The sequence below is a fragment of the Elephantulus edwardii genome, unplaced genomic scaffold (genome assembly GCF_000299155.1).
Source record: "Elephantulus edwardii isolate Elephantulus edwardi_28Jun2011 unplaced genomic scaffold, EleEdw1.0 scaffold00643, whole genome shotgun sequence".
Taxonomy (NCBI): Eukaryota; Metazoa; Chordata; class Mammalia; order Macroscelidea; family Macroscelididae; genus Elephantulus; species Elephantulus edwardii.
This window is the reverse complement of record NW_006400393.1, coordinates 17,687-40,624: the sequence shown is the minus strand read 5'-3', so window position 1 is coordinate 40,624 and position 22,938 is coordinate 17,687. Positions and strand designations below refer to the sequence as shown.

The 22,938-nt window shown below is 45.5% G+C and overlaps 1 protein-coding gene and 1 pseudogene across 1 annotated transcript; both read left to right on the top strand.

Annotated features, from left to right (window-relative positions):
• Positions 1 to 6,472: 6,472 nt before the first annotated feature.
• LOC102877010 (voltage-dependent calcium channel gamma-like subunit-like) lies at positions 6,473 to 11,639 on the top strand. The gene is made up of 3 exons (XM_006903402.1): positions 6,473 to 6,489; positions 7,837 to 7,894; positions 11,058 to 11,639. The coding sequence occupies exons 1-3, from the start codon at positions 6,473 to 6,475 to the stop codon at positions 11,637 to 11,639; spliced, it is 657 nt and encodes a 218-aa protein (XP_006903464.1).
• A 9,332-nt stretch (positions 11,640 to 20,971) lies between these two features.
• On the top strand, positions 20,972 to 21,439 carry LOC102876613 (annotated as a pseudogene).
• The last annotated feature ends 1,499 nt before the right edge of the window (positions 21,440 to 22,938 follow it).

Here is a 22,938-nt window from a genome sequence, read left to right as displayed (position 1 = left end):
TCTCTCTCCATTGAGAACAATGTTGGCTCCCTGGTTTTCATAAATAATTTTAATTGTATTGAAGAAATTCCCCTCTAGTCCCATTTTGTTGAGTGTTTTAATCAGGATCGGGTGTTGGATTTTGTCAAAGGCCTTTTCTGCATCAATTGATAGGATCATGTGGTTCTTGTTCTTTGCTTTTTTAATAAGATGAATTACATTAATTGTTTTTCTTATATTGAACCATCCTTGCATACCTGTTATGAATCCCACTTGGTCATGACGGATTATTTTTTTTGATCGGCCTACATTTTAATGCTCCATGCACTAAAGTCTGCTTCCTCAAGAAATCCTATAGTTGCTATACACTGGCTTTCTAGGAGCAGTTGTTGCTGAGTGAAGCGTGTCCCCAGAAGATGATTCAGGCCATTCTGGCTTTCAACACCCATGGCAAGCCACAGCGCCACTTCTACCAGCGTTTTGTGAGTGCAGTGCGCTTTGCAAAGCGGTGCACGCCCTTTCCCTCTCTCTGGGGATCCGTGGACATCAGACATGCTAAGCAGCTGGGACACCCCCACACGCCCCCTCCCATCCTCCCTCCCCTCCCTACCCTGGCACCTTGCCTGACCCTTCAAATCCCTTACCTCCATCCTGGACAAAGGCCAGTACTGGACCTCTGTCCCATTCCTCGCTGCCCCTACATTCCACAATATCCTCATGGATCTCGACATTTCTGTGACTTTCCTCCTAGGGGTCTGGGCGACAGGTGTATAGAAATTTTCATTGAAAATGTTAAAGACCCTTTGATTGTGAGCAACATTAGTTGTGAACAGTTTTTCTAGGAGAAAGAAACACTTAGCTTCGTAATGTTTTTGCTTTAGCCAGAGGCTCTGGGAATGTTAGTTCTTGGAATCTCTTTGGGTTAATGTTTGGGCTGCCCAGGGGACTTGATCCCCTTCCTTCAATAGAGGTGAGGAAAATAAGTTAAGAAATGGGGAAAATGATGAAAAATTTCAAGTATTGCTGCATGAGGGCTCATAAATGATCATATAAATCATTATTCATATAAATGATTACATGAATTTTTCAAAAAGTTTCTTGGAAAAAACCCCACAGATACAGTTTGCCATTCTCACTCCCCATTTTTTCCCCCTTTTGGGGCTAGGTCTTAGAATGTCGTCTAAGGTGAGAGGCCTGGTATCATGGTAGAGGTCTATTGATAAGTCAAACCTCTCTCAGATTTTACTTACTCATCAAATGGAGATAAGACAGTTTTTACTTTGTTCATAGGATTTTAAGTAGCATCTTATTAAATAAGACAATTCATTAAAATGTATTTTAGCAAAACATATTTTCTTAGATAAAATACATTGAGGTAAAAGTATGAGGGAGAAGATTGCTATATGCTATGCTTTCTTGGTATTTGGGCACCGTTCCCTCTAATTTCTTCAGGCTGTGTGAGAAGGGCAAATTAGGGCATTGATTGAATGGTAACATTATGGGCTGAATTATGTCTCCCAAAACTGTCTCTTAAATCTTAATCTCTATTCCTGTGACTGTATCTGATTTGGGAGAATCAGTTATATTTCTTATGTGAGTGAGATGAGAATGTAGGGTGTTTTAAATAAATTTCTTACAAAATAAAAATATAAGATTAAGGAAGCAGAGATGGGGGATATAGATGCCATGTCATGTGAAGATTATCAAGAAGAGACAGAAATCTGCCTCCCAAACTGAAAGAGAAAACCTTCCTCTACACCCTGAACTCAGATTCCTAAACTGAGAAAATACAGCTCAGTTCTTACACACTGACAAAGTTGTCCAGTGTGGTATTTCTGATCAGCAGCACTATATAAGTAAGGTGGATTGCATCTACCTTTGGCTATGGTGTATAATGCCCCATGGAATACGTATATTTCCTCTAGTCATATATCTAGGGTAGGGGTGTGCTGGGTCATTACAACAGTTCATACGCAATTTTGTGAGGAATCACCAAAGCGTTTTCCACAGAAGTGGTACAAGTTTACATTCCCACCAGCAGTGGGTGAAGTCTGATGGGATGTTTTTGATACATAAAAACAAGTAGGGAAAATATCCTATTCTGTGCTTCATCCATTCATGGCTTCAGAAGTGGCCAGTAACCCTCCCCCAATCTACAGCCTCATCCCCCTACCCCTCCCACTCCCCCACCCAGCCAGGACTCTATGTGGGTAGACTAGGCTCCTTTCTGAAGAAGCAGGGGAGAGAGAATGTTCCCAGGAGGAAAGACCCAGGGTCGATAGGTGATGCCCCTGGTAAAACAGAAGATGTAAAGGAGGTCTCCACTGAGTTGTTCTCAGGCTTCTGCAAGGAGGAGGAGGAGGAAAGCCAGGTTGGAGCTCCAGGCAAAGAAGCCAAAGAACACAAGGACTCCTGGGGCCAGGAAAACTTGGAAAGAAAGCTGGACAGGAAGGCCTGGCTGGGTGGAGGCTGGGCAGCAGGGTAGCCTGGGAAGGTAGGGAGAAGACAAGCAACTATATCACTTGCTCTCCAAGATCAAACAAGGTGATAGCTGGAGAGCTCACAAGTACAAGGCACCAGGTGGCAATGAGTTTTCCTGACACGAGGAAGCTTTAAAGCACATCGACTGTGCACACCAACTCCCTGTTACATTGACATGAGGAGTGTGCCACCCCACTTTCCAAGTCCCCAGAGAAGAAAACAGCAGTGCAAGAATCTTCCCCTGGGCCAGCACTCACTAGCTAACTAGTGAGGAGGCTAAGAGTCTCCTGGGATGGAAGTTACTGACTCTGATACTGCCATACTGTCTCCTGTGGTCCTCAGTGCCCAGCTCAGTCTTTATCCTTTAGGAACTTACAATGCAGAAGGAGAGACATGTGTGTGTGTGTTATAGTGTGTATATATGGACTTGTGTGTGTGTACTTGTATGCATGCATTCCGGTGCGCATGTGCATTCCTGTATCTGTATATGTGCACACATATGTGCCTGTGTTTCTGTGCACACATACATGTGCATATATCCCTACATGTGTCTATGCATGCACGTATGTGTGCAGATAAGTGTGCATGTGTGTTCTTGTGTGTATGTGTGTGCCTGTGTGTGCATGTGTTTCTCTATGTGCATGCACGTGTGTGTAGATAAGGATTATGAAGTAAAACATAAGATGAGAGAAAAGTGAAGGGAGTGTGTTGTTTTGGGTGTGCTGGTCATGCTGAGTGACGTTCAAGGACAGACTTCAAAGGAATGAAGTAAATCTTAGATGTGAAAGTTATGAAGAACATTTCAGCAAGTAAAGGCCAGAGACAGGCGAGTGTTTGTTGACTACATTGACTGATCATATCGGTGTCCCTGTCATTAGACCTGGAGCAAAGACTCACACCTGAGTCCCTCTCATCAAAGGAGGGGTGAAAACATTCTGAAGGGTGAGTAGGGGCCAGTTATTCTCTCTGGCCCAGTAGCTTAGAGGGAGTCTAGCACATTCTGTGGAGGAAAATCAGAGAGGTCTAGAACTAGGGCCGTGTTGTCCCAGAGTCACCACTTTTTCTGTGGTGTTTCAAATGGAACACTGGTATTTCCTGACATCCCGCCTCCAGGTTCCCCTGGCCCAGAGCTCCTTGCCTCTGTAGTATTTCCCTTGGCTTATGTGTGCCTTTCTCTTGCCCCCTTTCCTTTCCTCCCTCCCTTCCTTCTCCCCCTCACCCCCATCTCCCAGAACACTAATGAAGGCTCTGGAGTCTCTGCGATTCTAGACTATAGAGAGGCAGTCCATTTACTAGATGTCCTGAGGCTTGTTATGACCATAGGATGAGTAGGACAGTGACTACCTCATTATCCTTAAGTCATATCTGTTTCTCCACATGTCTTGCTGACAATACTTATTGCTCTTATTCCACTATTTCAAGACTTTCTATTCTTACCAATACAGCATATCAAATGGCACACCCCAAACATGCTTGAGCATACACAAATCTCTTTGAAGGTGTACTGTGGGTGCAAACTGACCAAAGGACGATTTCTCCCAATTCTAGTTTCAGGAACTTTCTAGTTGACAGGAGAATGCCTTCATGACAGTCCAGAAGGTTCTCTATAGTGCATTCCAGGGCTTTGTGGAGGGATTCACATCCGTATGCCCTTCTTCTGGTCTGTGGAGGGAGGGGCACTTGGCCACTGGTGCCTGGGCTGGGGAAAATAAGAATGGGACCATGGAGCCAGAAGGCTCCAGGGCAGAGAGCAGCCCACCTGGCCGTGCTGCCCTGTGTTATAGCTCAGTGGTCCTTTGAGCCAGGTCCCCCAAGCTGGCATCAGTTTGTTAGAAATACACATTCTGAGTTCTATCTTTAGGAGCTCAGATGATCTACCGACAAGGAACTGCACTGAAACCCAAAGGTAGTGGCTGGAATCTGCCTGCTTTCTGTGGGAGAAAGATGGGCAACCTCCTCATATGCTATTTACTGTCTCTAAAAACCCATTGAGGGTCAGCTATCGGTCAGTTCCAACTCACTGGCAATGAGTTTCACTTGGAGTCCTGCCCTAGACCCACTCAGTCTTAAAAAGCACAGGGGCTAGACATGTGTGTTTTCACAAGCCATCCAGGTGATTAGCTTGCAAGTACCCATCGCACAGCAAACATAAGAGTGAACTCTGCAGAGGGGCACACCCACATAGGTGGACACATAGTGCATAGTGGAGTGTACTCAGGGGAGGGAGGGGATTGTATACCAATGAAAGAATTTTTCTTTTACTTTTCAAAGAGAGGAGCAAACTGGGGGGGTGATGGGCAGGGAGAAAAGTGCAACAGTGAATGAACGGAAATCCAAAATCTCTGTAAATGTTCATTAAAATGAATTAAAAAATATCATAAGGGATATAAAATTCGAGTAGAGATTCTAGAATCTTGGGCCCTCTGTAGATGCATTTTACTCTGCTCGTACAGATTATCGTGAACTGGAATGAACTTACAGCAACTAACAACATGGAACTGTATTCAATTTTGGAATTAAAGAATGAATGTATGTAGAGAAAAAAAACAATAATAATACTGTATCATCTAAAAAAAAGTGGATACAGTGAAGATTGGGCCACATTTCTGCTGCATATGGGGTGGAACCCACAACACAGCAGCTAACAGGTTATGCAGGTGCACACAACTGCAAGAGCTCAGGCCTGGAACTGTGTTGCATACTGTGGAGTGGGAGCTCAGCAGGTTTTCAAAGGTTGTCAATCAAATGGAAGGAAAGTGCACACCTTTCTCCCTTGGAGCAGCAGGTGAATTCCAATTGCATTTCTTTGGGTTGGCAGAGCAACTCTTTACCTCTAAACCACCAGAGCTCCCTCAGAATTGCAGTAGGATTATGATTTAGGTCCTGGATCCCTATGGGAGGATACCAGCCCTGAGGGGATGTCTATATTCTGTGTACCAGTCCCAGGTTGGGATTAGGTGATTTAAAGATATTTAAGGATATATCCAAATCAGAGATGCACCATCCCAATTTATCTCCTGCCTTACATGAATCTGGAGGGAAAACAAGTGCAGTTACAAAACGCCCAAGGAGATGTTCTGCATGGATGAGGCCACTCATTCCATTTACTCAATAAGGAGAAGGCCTTAGGGTGATAGAAAGGCTCAACACGAGCCCAGAGGTTGGAGGTCAAAAAGGCTTTCCTTCACTTTCCTGGCCTGGCTCTGGGTCCCCATGGACTTCGGCTAGCCAACAGTTTACCTGCTGCCGCTGCTCAACTGAAGCCCAACTGCAGTCCATTTATGTCAGGGCCCAGAAGAGCATCTGTTGTTGTTTAGTTTGCTCTTCAACCGCAGCAGTTACCAGAAGGAAATGCCACCCTGCCTTCTCCCACTAACCCACACTTTTTTTCTGTCTGAAGAGTCTTAGCTGGAATCTGCTTGCTTCAGGCCTCACCCCAGGCCCCACACTGTTAGGGTGCAGACTTTAGAAAGGGCCCTCCAGGCCTGGAAAACACACAAGCCCTACTAGGGAAACCGAGGCATTTTTGTCTCTTTGCCTTTTGATAATCTCTGAGGCCATGCCCCAGGAGAATAGGGTCTTCTTCTCCAAGCAGGATTACCCCAAGGCTCCACTCATGAATTTACTAGACTATCTAGGAGCTCTATCTGGCATTGTGACCAGCAAGGTGACAGGCAGTGGGTCACCCTGCAGGCGGCACACACAGAGGCATCTTTCCTCGAGGGTGCCAAGGCTGCACCTGACCAAGCTGGACGGGTCCTTCAACCAAGGCAGGGGCCCAGTGAAACCTCCATTCGCTTTGGGTCCTCTGCCTGCGCTGCCTCAGGCTCCACTCAGGTCTCACTGAGGCAGCCTTAAGCAAGGGAGGCTGGGAGGTCAATGGTCCGCCCCGCCCCGCCCGTTCCATGTAGTTCCTGCCTGTCCCCATCAGCAGAGCCTGTCCCCTGCAGTGTGCCTGAAGCCTGCCTCTGTCCATCTGTCTGCTCAGAGGGCGGTGAGGCAAAGGCGCAGCATGATGGCCATCGCAAGGTAACTCGAGGGTCACTCCGTGAGGGCCCAGCCCAGGGACGCTGCGAGAGGGACAAGTGTTATGGCTCTGCCCGAGGTGGGCTGCTAGAGGTGTCCAGAGAACTGGGTTCTGCACTGAGAGCGAGTCCCTGACCCAGGCCAGGAGCGCCCTGCTCTGGCGCAGGTCGGCTGGGTCTCGGAGCACCTAGGCTGCAGGCAAACCCCTTGGGGTGCCCGCCCCCTCCATGGTTCGGGGGATGGGGCAGCTGCCCGAGACCTTGTAAGCACCCAGACGTCCCTAGAAAGAGTTCCCCGTTTCTGTCTGGGGTTTAGAAGTCTCTAAATCCCAGTGACTTCTTGGCTTGCTCAGCATTGGCAGGAGTAGGGCGTGTCTTGTGCAGCACGCGCTCCTTACCCACTTGTGCAAGAGGCTCGCCTCACATGCTGGGATTTCTTTCCAAGAAATCCAAAACTTTTAGGGGCAAGGAAAAACCCCCCTTCTCCTCTTCAATTCACAATTAGTGTGTGGTGGGGTGAACGAACCTCAGACAAGAGGCCTGGAGCTGCCTGTCCCTGGACTGGAGAGGGAAAGAAACTGCACACACACACACACACACACACACACACACACACACACACACCGCAAGGTGTGGTTTTCTCCTTATTGTGGGCTGTGGAGTCAGAAAACTTGGAGCTGACCCTCCAGCTAGTTTTCAGTGGCTTTAAATCACACAGGAGGAAATTGTCCATCTTTACTACTCTGCCACCCCCACCTAGTGACTGGAGAATTCAAACCCCTTGTTGCATTGGCAGCACCCTTATTGTTATGTACTGTCAGAGAGTTTGAGATGACCTTTCTGTTGGTTTTCAGAGATTGCCCACCTTCTTCCTGTGGAGCAGCGTCAGGGTTTGAACCACATGAAGCCCACATGTTTCTGCAGCTCCTTCCCACTAGGCTGCCAGAGCTTTTCTCCTTGGAATGATGCAAAGTGTTTATGTTTGCAAAGAATCTGCACATTCTGGCCTCCTCTTCTCAGCCTGCTGCCCTCCAAAGGGAAATCAGCTGGTGGCAGAACCTGTACCCTGCAGGTGGACTTCAGGTACATGCCAGCACCCGGCCAGCTCACCAATAAAAAGGACTATTGACAGCTGCTTTTATCTTGATTTCAAAGTTCTTTGACCACAGTGACAAAGGCTTAAACAGATCTTATCCATTTAATAGATGAGGTAAGGTTCAGAAGCAAACGACTTGTCCAAGGCTGCCAGGTCAATTGCAAAATTGACACTCAAATCCAGGGCTTTGTGCTCCTTTCTGCTTTCCTGGGCCAGACAGAGCCTCCCATAAGCCACCTTGGGGTGCCACCACAGGGCAGTAGGTAGTGACCTGCTACAAACAGGTTTTGGCAGGGACAAGCTGGACTGGAGGGTAAGCTCTTTTTGCAAGGCGTTTACTGGTTTGACTGGGAGAGGGACTTGCCAGCAAGGGTTTAGAAGTGGCACCAGGAAGTGAGTGCTAAATTGTGAAGGATAACAGCATGGGCAGAGAAAGACCACTTGGTTCTTCCGATGGAATCTTGATAGCAGGGGAAGATGAAAGGAACCAAGCTGAGCTGGAGGCAGGGAAGAAGGTAGGGGAGGTCAAGCTCTGCACTTGGCTCTGAGCTGGGAGGTTTGGCTGACCAGGAAGTAGGGTCACCTTTGTGATAGCAGGAGATAGCACTTAGTATTTGACTAAGCACTTTGCATGCAATTACAAGTCACAACCCACAACAACATTTATAAGGTCTGGACTGTAATCTCCACTATAAAAGTGATGAAACAGAGAGAGGGGAAGAAGGAAAAAAGGTGAAAATACAGCATAAGAGTGTACAAGAATAATCTGTAGGAGGTCTAACACAGTTCAAACACTGGCATTGTGGCCCAGGCCCCACACCTGGGACTGTGGAGCTGGCTCATCAGGGCTTCAGGTAACAGAGAGGAGAGTAGAAGTAATCTCAGACTGACTAGAAGCTAATAATGCTGAGGAGCTGACTTGGGCATAGTGTGAGATGAGGAAAGACAGACATGGGAAGCATGCTGGAGGTTAGGGATGTGCAAGATGAATAAGGAGGCACATGGGCACTTATTTGGGGTGCTACTCTATGAAAGGAGTCCATATACAGGGTTTCATTGGTGACAATGGACATGTGGTCAGTATGTGAGGCAGGGGATTCAGAGTGAAGACTCTGCAAAGACAGTGTATGTCATTATTGTTACTAATAATAATAATATCATGAGTCAGATCTGATCATGCACCTTGTACCTTTACGTGCATGATCTCATTTAATCTCTGTGGTCTTTTTGGTAATCATAGAGTTTAAGTGAAGTCCTGGGTTGGGAGGTGGCAGGGAAAATGAAATGACATTCAGTTGTCTTCTCTTTGTAATCCCAGAATAATATCTGAGAGCCTGTGGCCCACTCCCTCTCCCCTACAGGTGGGGCCAAGGAAGTGACCCTGACTTCTGAGGTCACAAAGTTCTGGGCACTGTGACTTTTTCTGCCTGCCTCTGGGAGCCTCCCTTCCTGGGCCTGCCTCTCTCCCTGTTGTTATTGTTGTTGTTGTTGTTAAGTGCTGTTGTCGTAGTCGACTCATAGCGACTCCATAAATGTAAGGCCAGGACCTGAACAATTGGATAACTTTCATTGTTTCTCCAAGTTCATAGAGTTTCTGGAGGCAAGCTACTTCACAAATGGATGCCACTCCTGCTTCCAAGCTTGTTTTAATCGGGAAGCTCTACCAAACGCTGTCCACTGTGGGTAACCATTATCACATTTGACACATCAGTGTCACAGTGTTCAGCTTCACTGCAACCACGTGTTAACCTCTGTACAGCAAATGGACAGACCAGTACGATACCACTTAGAAGAATGTTTGACCAAAAATAATTAGAACCAGGCCTGAGGGCCACAGATTAAAATCACCCACCTTTAATGAAAGTATAACTTTCTATCCACCAAGCCCACAGAGCTCTCTTTACGTTGATGTTGTTGTTAAGTGTCATTGAGTCATAGATGACTTATAGTGACCCAATGAACGAAAGACCTGAACTTTCATTGTTTCTCCAAGTTCATATAGTTTCCTGAGGCAAGCTATTTTGGGGTGCTAAAACCTGGTTAGGTGCCTTCATGGCTTTGTGTGCTCATTTTATAGCCGAAAGAAAGGCCAAAGAGATGAAGCAATCCACCAAGGATGAACATCTTTACTGGGTGGGAGACTTGACACAGGCTTTTCAAATTTGCTTGTGGTTGGTTTGTTGACAGTAGTGAGACCTTGTGACTCTTATATCCCTAGGGTTTTAAGTAGGTAGCAGATCGCTTTCATGGTTGAGGAGCCTTGGAGAGCAGGAAAGGTCAGGATTCTTGGCTGCAGCCTGAAAGGTCCGAGGTTGGAATTCATCCAGAGGCATCTTAAAAGAAATGTCTAAGGATCTGCTTCCAAAAAAAATCCAGCCAATGAATACCCCTGGGGGTACAGTTCTGTTCTGTTCACAAGAATAAGCTCTGGACAACTGGTGAAAAGGCGTTAGGAGGGGCCTTCCCTGGACTGAGCAGGCAGGAAGGCTTAGGAAGAGATATTTAGGTGAAATGTCAAGAACAGGGACAGGAGGGGTCCTATGCTGGAGAGAGACTTTCAGGTGGAGGTTGTGGAGAATGGGGGTTTCTACATAGGAAAACAGGGGCTTGTTCTTGGTGTGGAGAGTGAGTGGGAAACAGGGGTTGAGGGTTGGGAGGGAGGAGCACCACAGTGTTAGTAGAGTTTTATACTCTTTGAGTGTTGAGCTGTGTTGGTTTGGGTGGGACTTTTTTTTTTAAGGGGGGGGGTTGAGATTGTCCCAGGATTGTGAGATAGAGACACCTCCCTGGGCACCAAGCCCTGTTTCCAAGACAATGGTGTGATGATGCTGAACACGCTACTCAGTGGCCTCCAACACTTTAAAGTTACTAGAACAAACAGTGCAGTCACCAGCTCTGGGCAAGGCCCAGGCTGAGCAAGACTGAAGGGCAGGGTACAAATCACCCAGGGCTGAAGGGCAGAGTGCAAACATCACAAGGCAATGACAGGAGCAATGGACTGACTGTGGAATGTGTAGATGAAGTGGGTGGGGTTAGACTAAAACTGGAAGTGCAGTGGGCAGGATGCAGAGGAGATATGGTGAGCATATCAGGCTTCTCATGTTATTATGTGCCATTAAGTTGACTGTGACTCATAGCAACCCTCTATGCAGTAGTTCTGAACTCTGCTCTACCTTGAGCCAATCTCTTTACTTCTGACACACCTAACCTTAATTACCTCAGTTACTGTGGTGATCATCTCTTTGGGGTCTTCTTCTCCAAGCTTCCAAGCATGATGTCCTTCTCCAAGGAATGGTCCCTCCTGGCAACATGGTTCTTATAGATAAGAGAAAAATCACGGACACAGGAAGCTGGAGGGCATGTGTAGGAGAACGTGAGTCCCTCAGGGACTTGGGACTCCCTGAGATGATAGAGTGTGTAAGTGGGGCCTTCCTCTGACATCTGACTGACATGACTACCTCCTGTGTGTTTTGCAGGCCCAGAGGCTGCTAGGTCCAAGAAGGGCTGCTCACAGGTCCTTCTTTGAGTCCTTTGTCCACCTGATCATTGTGTGTGCTGCTCTGGCTGTGGTCCTCTCTTCAGTCTCCATCTGTGATGGCTACTGGCTCCTGCTTGAGGATCACGTCTTTGGCCTCTGGCACTTCTGCACCATTGCCAAACAGAGTGAGCCACACTGTGTCTGGGACCGCAGTCAAGCCTGCGTGCCTGGGCTGGCTGCAGGAATGATACTGGCCCGAAGAATGGTCACCTTGGCCATGGTGGTAGCCATTTTTGGCCCGGGGCTCCTCATGGTATCCCAGATGTTTGAGGACTTCTGCTTACAGTGCAAATGTACCATGGGCTCTGTACTCCTCATTTCTTTCATCCTTTCCTCCGGGGGACTTCTGATCTTCATGATTGCCCTTAGGAACCAGGTCATGCTCCAGGACTTCACCTTGATCTTCTGGTGTGAGTTCACTGTCTCCTTCCTCTTCTTCCTCAGTGCCCACAGTGGCCTTCATATCAGTAGCATCACACATCCCTGGGACCATCCAAGGAAATTTCAGACCTCTCTCTGAAGACATCAGTTTCTACAAGAAACTATGGTGAGGATGGGACTTATCTGAAATTGGACCTCTGGTAGGGACAGGCTGGGACAATAACCTTGAAACTCCTACCTCTTATCCACTAAGGGTTGAATGCTTGGCTTTTGTAGATGGTCTGCAGGGCGGGATGCCAGGAGATGCCTCAGTGCTTCCAGCTGCACAGGCTACCAACAAAGTTACTAAGGCGCTGATTTTAGAAAATAAAAGAATTCTGAAGCTCCTTTCCATAATCCCTCCTCCCAGGAACTCTGAAGGCAGGGTGACTGGTGGGTCCAGTTGCACCCGGTGCTGCTCACACTGCTTACTGGCTATACTGCTGCTGTAGGTGGGGGTGTTCCTGGGATGTCCTAGGGCTGCTCAGAGAAGAATCACTCTTGCAGCTAAAGACCCAATCAGTTCCACTTTTGTTCCACAAACTTCCTGTCCCTTTGTGGACACTCCTGGTTTCCCATCCCTGATAGGTGGAGGTAATCCTTGGCATTTGGCCCCTGCCCTTTGCACACATTGCCCCACCCTGCCCCAATCCCTGAGTAATCCTGGCTGTTACCAGCTGTCCCTGATACTGAGTTCTCTTAAGGTGGTTGCCCTTCTTTGAGAGAGAGTTTTTGAGCACTAGCCCACAGCTTCACCTGACTTCTAATTCAGCCCTCCCTCAGGCAAGTGTCCATTTATTTATTTACAAGACTCAGGCTACAATTTTGGTTTTAGAAGATGGTATCTTTTCAAGAGCATGACTGAACCTGCTGGCTCCCATGGGGCTCAAGGGGAATGGCCTGAACTCCCGTAATGATTGATTAATCACCATCTGAGGATGAGTGAGGTGAAGCGGGCTGGGAACATCCTTGCCTGGGATCTGCATTTGTGTCACTGATGGTCCCTTTTCCTGTTCTTTTTCTGCCTGGGAGCCATCTACTTGGACCTGGTGACACTCCTGGTTCTTGCTGTATATCCAGCTGTCTAGGCAGAGGGCTTGTGCCTGCCTCCATAGTGGTTGTATGAATGTTTGTTCAAGATGTATCTGGAAAGCCTGGAAAAGACTTCTGCATTAACTAGTTTTACAAGCATCAGAACCCACAAAAGCCACATGTAGGCTCCATTTCTCAGCCTGGACAGTGGGCATCTGCCCTTTTCATCCTAGCAGCAGCCCATAGTTATGAGAGTATGACCATCCCTGTCTGCAGTTAAGGGTGCAGACCTGAAGAGCAGGTCACCCAAAGCCAGCAATGAGCTCTGCCCCATCCCACAGTAAGATGCTCTTTCCCACTGGGGCAGGAGTTACTGGGGAGCTGACCCAGTGTGCCTTTCTCTGAGCACCAGTAAGGGCAACTGTTTAAGTGCTCACTTAGTAACCAAAAGTTGAGCCCATGGAGAGGTACCTGGAAAGAAAAAGTCAAAGATCTACTGAAAGAGTACAGCCAGCAGAAGACCTGCAGGGCCCAGCTCTCAAACACATAACCACCGGGAATCAGAATGAACCCCATGGCACCTGATTTGGGTTTTGATTTGGAGTGCACATAGGTTTTATTTTGTATGAAGTTGAAATATTTGATCCTTTCTAATCTCAACAGGAACAGGGAGGGAGGGGTGATGGTGCTGATATTCAAGGGAATTGAGACCCAGAGAGTGAAAGAGCCTGCTCAGAAGCTGGAGGGCAGAACAGCAACCGCTGCTCTTCAGTGCTGGGAGCAGCCTTGCAAAGGGACCAAGGAAAGTACAGACACAGCCTCAGAACATGGGATTTGAAGGCAAGAGGTGCTCGAGGAACCTGCTTCTCTTCTACAAAATAGTACCATGTCTGTTCCCTGCCATGCCTGCCTCTGAGGAGAGAGCAGGAGACAGAAGGGTGCTTCAGCTTGTTAAAGTTACGGTACAAGGGGGCTGCACTGGATCCCACTGTAAAGGATAGAATAACTTGGACAGCTGTGTGAGTGATGGTCAGTGGACAGTTGAGCTACAGCAGAAGTGGGTAGGATCTACCCTGGCCCTTGATGCCAGGTCACTGGAAGTGATGCTGGAGGGTCTGGAAGGAAGACCTCCTCCAGCCCACCAGGTCAGGAATGAGCCTAGGATCACGGGGAAACACATAGAGGAATGACCCAATTCCAACCCCCCCCCCAGATGTCCTGTTTCTGACCCTTCTGTAGCCCCTGTTGCTCTTGGCTTCTCGCTTCTGTCCGTGCCTCTCAGATGATACCAGCCCTGCCGCTGTTCCAGCTTTGCTCAGAGGGGCTGGCCTTGGCGCCGTGAGTGAGGCCACTGTTAACATTGCTGAAGGAACTAGTGAGGGCTGTGGGATGTTGCAGGTGGTCTCGGAGGTGCCACTGCTGCCACTTCTTCTGAATCTCCAGCTGCACCTGTCCACACAGACAGCATCAGCCCAGCAGGGAAGAACTTCTGCCCAGGGATTCCCCACTGCCCTAGGGACCTCACAGGCCCTGCAGGCCATCCAGTGGGCTGTTTCTAGCACAATATACCCTGGATGCGGAGGGCTGGGATGGTGCAAATGGTTAATGCACATGGATGCTAACTGAAAGGAGGGGGCTGCTAGTCTACTACAAGATGTGTCTCAGATGAAAACACATGTGGTGACCTACTCATAAAGACTATCACGCTTAGAATCCCAGAGGCCTGCTCCATGCTCACACACAGGGTTCCAGGGCACAAGCAACTCCAAAGTGCTGCTTTGAATATTTGGGCTTCACGTGACTGACTGCCCTGAGTACCTCCACCTCGGTTCTCACTTCCTACTGTGCTGAAGAAGGGACTTGCCATTTGTTTTATAAACCATAGAACCAAAACAGGGATCCTCTGGGACTGCTGACCTCAAGAAACCATCACGGCACAGAAAGTGTGTGGGAGTCAGCCAAGTTACTTTCGGAGATGTTTTTTCAAACTTCAGCAGAGACAGCACAGCTAATATCTGGGAAATGAGGACTGATGCTTGGTTTTGGTCACTCCCATTACAGTGTGGTGAACTAGGTAGAGGCCAAGAGTCACAGAAAGGACTTCCTTGTGCACAGTTCAGCTCTGCTGGCTCTGCACCGTGTGCATTGACTGGGTGCTGTGTGCATTGGCTATAGGGACTGTTTGTCCTCTGTAAGGATCAAGTTCTCCAAAGAAACATGCAGCCCCTGGGATGAGTCCATGTTTATTTGGAGCCTCTGAGGCCTAGGCTGCAGCCATCACATGAGTAAGAACACTGACCCCTGCCTGTGAAGCATGCCTGTCTCTGTGGCACCAATCAATGCCTCAGAACTTCTGATCCTTCAGTTATTATTAAGTATGAACCATTGCATTGACCATGGGTCCAGCAGTCTGCTTTTAAAAGTCCTTCTGCAGGTCTGCTGTGTGTGTGTGTGATGGTCTGAGACTTGAGGAAGGCAGACCTCGAGTCCAAGCTACTAGGCCTAGGCCTCTCCAGCCTTAACCCCATAAACTCCTCTCTTCTCAGCTTCCTTCTACCACTTCTTCCAGGTAACTGCTAGAGTAGTGTCTGGTGGACAGGGACTCTTTCTGGACTTCAAGCAGCCAGAAGGCACTTACCTCCTCATTAAGAAAGCAGTAGAGGATGGCCACCACCAGGCCCTGGAAAGTAGCAAAGATAGCAAGTGGTCACTCTGTGGCCAACAGCCCCCCCCAAGTCCTTCCAGCACCAGCTCAGACCCTGAAGGAAGTCCTCCATGGGTCTTTCCTACCTGTCTCCCATCACAGCTCTCACCTAACAAGAGGGGGGGCTGCCTTCCCCACACCTGTGACTAGTGACCCACAGTGTCTGCATCAGAAACTTCAGGGTCACGTGGACACTATAGTCTGTGGCCCCCAAAGCCCAGCACAGGGACACCCCCCCAACCACACTTATCAGTAACATGAGGGCAGGTGTAGGAGAGGACATGGGGCTGAGATTGTCTGGGAGGAGTGAACCCCAGGCCTGTCCAGCTTCATAGAATGGGTGAATTATACAAGTGTCACTTTGTGGACTTTGCTGTTCAAAACATGATGCAAATCTGGAACTTCTTAACTTGGAAAAGTCAATTAAAAGGGACGACAATTTTTAATTTAAAAGCATGTTTAAGCTCTGGGTTGGATGGACAGTTGGAGATCTTGTGGATTAGGACTGTCCACAATACCTATGGTTTCCATTCTCTGTGGAGTCAGTTTTGACAGGTGGCACTGGCTTTACTCTATAGGCGAGCAGTTTGTGGATTCAAACTCCTTATTTTGGGGTTAGAACCCCAAAATGTAATGCATTACACCACTAGTGCTCCTGCAAGAGCCCTCAGTGGTACAAGTGGTCAGTGTTCTGCTACCAAGTGAAAAGCTAGTCATTCAAGTCCACCTAGAGGCCTGCAAAAGTCTAATGAGAGCAGTTTCCTGTTACACATGGGGTCGGCGTGAGCTGGGCCTGAGTCAGTGGCACAGGATGGAGGGGACAGTGGTCAGACAGTGAAAGGTGGATGAAGCCAGGCTCTAAAGAAAGCTGACCTGGCTTTGCTGCAAAACTTGGCCACTGAGTACCTGTGGGATTCTGGGAAACAGGTACTTATTTTTCCCTCACCTAAGAATACTTGGTAGCACTGAGAGCTAAGCATTGCATTGCTAACAACAACAACAAAAATGATGTTTCAAGCCCACCAGAAAGGTTAAACTGGTGAGCCTATAGTGTAGCTATGAGCCAGGGTTCCTACCTAAAAGCGAGCGGTCCTAGAAATGGGTGATAGGAGTTCCACTTGGTAGATAAGGGGACTAAATCACATAGAGGCTTGGAGTTGTCCTCACAAGCCCTGGGGCTCACTGGCTCTGCTGCCCAGGACTCAGGCAAACATTTTTACTGCATTCCAAGAAGAGGCCACCAAGTTAGCAAAACCCAGGCCTTGGCAGTGAGGTCTGATGTATTTCAATGATACTTCTGATACTAAGGGTATTAACTGTGGATCCAAGTAAGATGAAGTCATTGAAAATGTCAATCTTTTCTCCATCTGTCATGATGTTCCTATTAGTTCAGTCATGAGAATTTTTGTTTTCTTGATATTAAGATGTAATCTATATTGAAGCTTCTTGTAGTGGTTGGTTTTTTGGTATGTGTGTGTGGGGTGTTTTTTGGTGTTTGTTTGTTTGTTTTGTTTTTTATCTTTTGCAGCAAGCATTTCAAGTTCTCCTCATTGTCAGAAATCAAGGTTGTGGCATCTCTATAATGTAGGCTGTTAATGAATCTTCCTCTGATCCTGATGTTACATCTTATTCATAGAGTTCATGTTCTTGAATAATTTACTCAGCATACACATTGAATAAATATGGAGAGGGGATACAACCCTAATTCATGCTTTTCTTTATTTTAAACCTTGTGATGTTTCTGTGCACTATTTGGACAGCATGTATACATTTTGAATGAGCACAATTATGTGTACTGTTATTCCTATTCTTCTCAATATTCTCCATAATTTGTTATTATCTATACAAAAATGCCTTTGCATAGTCAATAAAGTACAAATAGACATTCTTCTGATATTCTTTACTTTCAGTCAGGATCTATCTGACATCAGCAAAGTCTGATATCATGGCTTCATCTAAACTCAGCTTGAACTTCTCTGGTCATTCTCTGTATATGTACTGTTCTAGCTGTTTTTTTTTTTTTGCTTGCATGTGATATTAATGATACTGTTCAATAATTCCCACATTCTGTTGGATCATCTTTCTTGGGAATGGGAACAAGCACCATTTCTTCCAGTTGCTTGAAGCCCTGACCCTTCAAACTCTGCCAGGTCTTGGTGAAAACTCCTGGGCTTACAACAAGGAAGAAAACATCTTCCACCATCTCTGCTTCAGGCTGAGGTTTGCAGACTCTTAGGCCAAGTAAGGAGCACCAGTATACCAGGTCTAACCAAGACATTGTCCTCACTGGGGATATTATCCTGTGTGCCAACTGTGCACCTCAGATGGAAGGGCAGACACTAAGGCACGGGGAGACGGTTCAGGAGCAGGCACCCAGAGACTATCATGACTTTCCTCCAGAAATGCTGGACATAGAAAGCTTTCCCTACAGCTGGTGCCTGGGACTGAGACTTGGAGGCTCCTAAACTGTGAGACTTATTAGTGATTTGTATTTGGAGGGAATGATCTGCTAGCGCTAGTTACTTTGTAGCTTAGGTATCTGTATTCTTGCTTGTCTATAATTTTCTAAATATTACAGTACTTATCTGCCAGCTTGCTGTACTCAGGTAACTTCTGGGCAACTTCTGGATACTGTGGTGCCACTGGCATCAAATGTCAGAATAGTCACTCATGGTGGACAGGTTTTAGTAGAACTCCAAGATTAAGTTGGACCAGGAAGAAGTATTGGCCATCTATTTCTGAACTAACAGCCCTCTGAAAACCCTATAAACCATAGAGGAACATGCATAGTTATAGTATTAGAGGTAGAGCCAAGCTCAGATGTCAATCAAAATGAGGATAAATAGCTTCAAACATCCTTTAATAGTTGGAACATGGAAGGTATGAAGTATAAAGGTTGGGAAACTAGAAGTTGTGAAAAATGAAATGCATGGATATCAACATTCTATGCATTAGTGAGATGAGATGGATTGTCTTTGCCTATTTTGAATCAGACAATCACATGGTAAACTATGCCAGGAATGAAAAACAGAGGAAAAATGATGTTGCATTCATAGCGAAAAAAACACAATTTCAAGTTCTATTTTGAAGTAAAACGTTGTGAGTAATAGGATATTGTCCATATGCTTACAAGAAACACCTGTTAATATGACTATTTTATGCACTAAATAGCTAAAGCCAAAGAGGAGGAAATGTAAGATTTTTATAAAATTTTGCTGCCTGAAACGGACCAAAAATGCAATTAAGATGTGTTGATAATTGGTGGCTGGAATGTACAAGTTGGAAACAATGAGGAAGAAATGGTAGTAGACAAGTATAGATGTGGTGATAGGCAGAAACAACTCCAGAAATAAAATGATTAGATTTTGGATGTTTAGTGACTTATTCATCACAATTAAATGACTTATTCATACTTATTATTAAAAAAACACAAACAGTGTCTTTACAAAAGGACCTCATAAGATAGACAGATGCAGACTATGAAACAGATCATCAATAGCTTACGTGAAAATTCAAAGCGAGGTTGAAGAAAATGAAAACAAATTAATGAACCAAAATAGGATCTTGAATTTACCCCACCTGAATTTAAAATTCACCTTAAGAATAGATTTGATAAGGCAAGATAAGGAAATAAAAGGTATCCAAATTGTCAAAGAGAAGGTAAAATTATCACTATAGGCAGATGATATGATAATATACTTAGAAAATCCTAAAGACTCAGCAAGAAAACTACTGGACATAGTTGACCAATTCAGCAAAGTGGCAGGATACAAGATCAACAGCCAAAAATCAGTCGGATTTCTCTATAGTGACAAATAGACTACAGAACTAGAGCTGGGAAAACCAGTATCCTTCACAAAAGCAAATCACAAGATTAAATACTTAGGAGCAAACCTAACCAGAATCACAAATGATCTATTCAAACAAAATTACAAAACATTATTCTAAGAAACAAAGAGAGAGACGTGGAGAAGTGGAAGAATATCCCTTGTTCATGGATAAGAAGACTGAATAGTGTGAAAATGACAGTACTACCAAAGGTAATTTACACGTTCAATGCAATCCCAATACAAATACCAATCCCATTCTTCAACAAGATGAAAAAGGCAACTTCCAATTTCATTTGGAATGAAAAGAGGCCCAGAGTAAGAAAAGCACTCCTTAAAAAGAGAAACAAGGTAGGAGTCATCTCACTCTCCAATTTCAAATCCTACTACACTGTCGTGGTGGTCAAGACAGCATGGTACTGGTACAATGACAGACACATAGATCAATGGAACAGAAAGAGGATCCAGAAATCGGCCCATCTACCTATGGTCAACTGATTTTTGACAAGGAGATGAATTCAGTTAAGTGGGGAAATGACAGCCTTTTTTCAACAAATGGTGCTGGCAGAATTTGAAATCTATCTGCAGAAAATTCAAGCAAGATCCACACCTCACGTCCATACACAAAAGCCAATTCAAAGTGGATTATGGACCTAGGACTAAAACCAAGGACTATAATCTTCATTAAAGAAAAGATTGGAAGAACCCTAGAAGTCCTAGTCCACAACATAAACAGTCTTCAAAGCATCCTGGAAATCTACAAGCAGGAGAGGATAAAATAGATGAATGTGACCTTCTAAGAATCAAATCCCTATGCACATCCAAAATCTTCTCCAACAGGGTAAAAAGGGAAGCCACAGACTGGGAAAAATATTTCATAAAGACATGCCAGATAAGATGCTTCTATCTAGAATTTATAAAATACTTGAGCACCACAACAAGATAAAGGCAAATAACCCAGTTGAAAAATGGGCACAGGATATGAACAGACACTTCACCAAAGAAGACATTCAGATGGCACACAAACACATGAAGAAGTGTTCAAAATCCCTAGCTCTAAGAGACATGCAAATCAAAACAACTCTGAGATATCATCTCACCCCAGTAAGGATAGCAAAATTTAACAGAACAGCAAACATCAAATGCTGGTGAGGTTGTGGAGAAACTGGAACACTTATTCACTGTTGGTGGGAGTATAAAATGGTGTAACCACTATGGAAGGCTGGATGGCACTTTCTCAAAAACTTCCAAATAGAAATACCATTTGACCCAGCAATTCCACTACTGGGAACATACCCTAAAGAAACCATAACCACCACCCAAGAAGATAGATGCACACCCATGTTTATTGTGGCTTTGTTCGCAATAGCAAGGAGCTGGAAACAACCCAATTGCCCATTAACAAATGAATGGATAGAGAAGCTCTGGTATATTCACACTCTGGAATACTTATGCTGCATTGAAAAACAGGGAACTCATGAAATATTATAAAAATGGGTGACCCTGGAGGACACTCTGCTGAGTGAAATATCTCAGTCACAAAAGGATAAATATTGAGAGGCGGGCTGGCGGCTGAGCGGGTGGGGGCGGTGGCCCTGGGCAGCAGAGGGGGCTCCGGGGCTGTTCACGTTGACGCCGGCTGTGGAGGCGACACCATGGGCATGGGGTAGCAGGGCAAGTTGGCCACCACCGCGGATGGAGGTGGTGGGAGAACCGCTCGGAGGATGGGGCGAGTGGTGGTGGGAGGGGCGTGCTGCCGCTAGGCCAAGGCACTTTTTTAATTTTTCGGGTGCCACAGGGGCGACCCTTGGCGCCCGATGTCCCTGATTTCCGGAGTGATGAGGTTTGCTGCCTAAGGTGGAAAGAGGAATGCCCGCTCCTGAGCAGGCCTCTTTGGTGGAGGAGGGGCAACCGCAGACCCACCAGGAAACCGCCTCCACTGGCCCAGGCATGGAACCGGAGGCCACAGCCACCAGTATTCTAGCTTCAGTGAAGGAGCAGGCAAGAAGTTTAATAGCTGTAGGACCGGGTGTTGCAGCCTTTGCATTTGCAAGTCGCTATGCATTTCAAATCTGGAAACCTCTAGAACAAGTAATCACAGAAACTGCAAAGAAGATCTCAAAGCCTAGCTTTTCACACTACTATAAAGGAGGATTTGGACAGAAAATGAGTAGAGGAGAAGCTAGTCTTATTTTAGGTGTAAGCCCATCTGCTGACAAGGCCAAGATTAGAACAGCCCACAGGATTTTGAACCACCCAGATAAAGGTGGGTCTCCTTATTTAGCAACCAAAATAAATGAAGCTAAAGACTTACTGGAATCAAGCACTAAACGCTAACTGATGCTCAAGTATTACAGCGAAGGAAGACTCAGAAAGGAACTTTTCAAAATCTTCATCAACTTTCTACATGAACCACAATAATTTCTCCCTTTATTGAACTGTAGAGCAATAAAATATCATTAATCTTGAAAAAAAAATATTGCATAGAGCCATGCTTGTAAAACAAGGCTGACATTGGGGTTAATCGAAGACTGAGAAAAAAGGGGTAAATAAATCTGCATTGAAACAGATGAGGAAGAGAACTGTTTAAAAGGATTATATAATTGGATATTATTGTCATGAAAGGAGTCCAGAATGAAGGCTGCACAGTCGAGTGGACTTGTGGGGAGGGATTGCATAACAATGAAAGAATTTTTCTTTTACCTTTCAAGGAGAAACATGAATTGGGGGTTGGGGGTGGGCAGGGAGAAAAGTGCAACAATGAATGAATGGAAACCCTAAGTCTCTGTGAATTTTCATTAAAATTAATAAAAAAAAAGAAAAAAATTCATTTTAAAATATTAAATGTTTATATCTAAAACAAAACAAGAATAGATCTGAATCATTGAAAACCAATGATTTTTGAACACCAGATTAATTGTGGAATAACAGCAAGGATATTATATCATCCACGAAGAGATCATTACAAAGACACAAGAGGAAGGAAAAGCCAAAATGGATTCAGAAGACACTCTGATAATTGCACTAGAGCATTGAGAAGCCAAAATAAAAGGCAGAGATATTGAAGTACAGGATCTGAACAGAGATTTCAAAGGGCATCTGAAGAAGACAAAGCAAACTATTACAACGAAAGGTGTAGAGACCTAGAATTAGATAATAAAAAAGGACAAATGTTCTTGGCTTTTCTTAAGTTGAAATAACTGAAAACAAATTCAAGTCTTGAGTTGCAATAATATGGGCCAAATCTTGAAGGATCCACGAAGCATCAAAAAAAGATAGAGGAAATAAAGTCTCTGTACCAAAAATAATTGGCCAACAACAGACACATGAAGAAATGCTCAAAATCTCTGACAATAAGAGAGATACAAGTCAAAACCACAATGAGATAAAGTTGGATTCTTAATTCATTCACTGTTGCACATTTTCTTCCCTCCCTCCTACCAGTTTGCTTTAACAAAGAAAAAAAATTCATTTTCTCCTTCCCCTCCACCCCTCCAGTCCTGAAATAGGGGTTGGGAGAAAACTAAGAAAAGAAGGGTTAAATAATGAACACTTTATTGGGACAGATGAAGATAGAACTGTTTAAAAGGAAGGTAGGATTATGTATTATTTGTATGACAAAAAAATCCAGAATAGAGACAGGAACTCTTATACACTGTTGGAGGGATTGTAAAATGGTACAACCACTCTGGAAGGCAGTTCCTGAAAAAGCTGAAGATAGAAATTCCTTATGACCCATCTATTCCGTTGCTTACAATATACTCCGAGAGAATGAGAACTGAGGCACAGAGATTTGTGCACCAACATTCATAGCAGTGTTATTCACCATTGCAAGA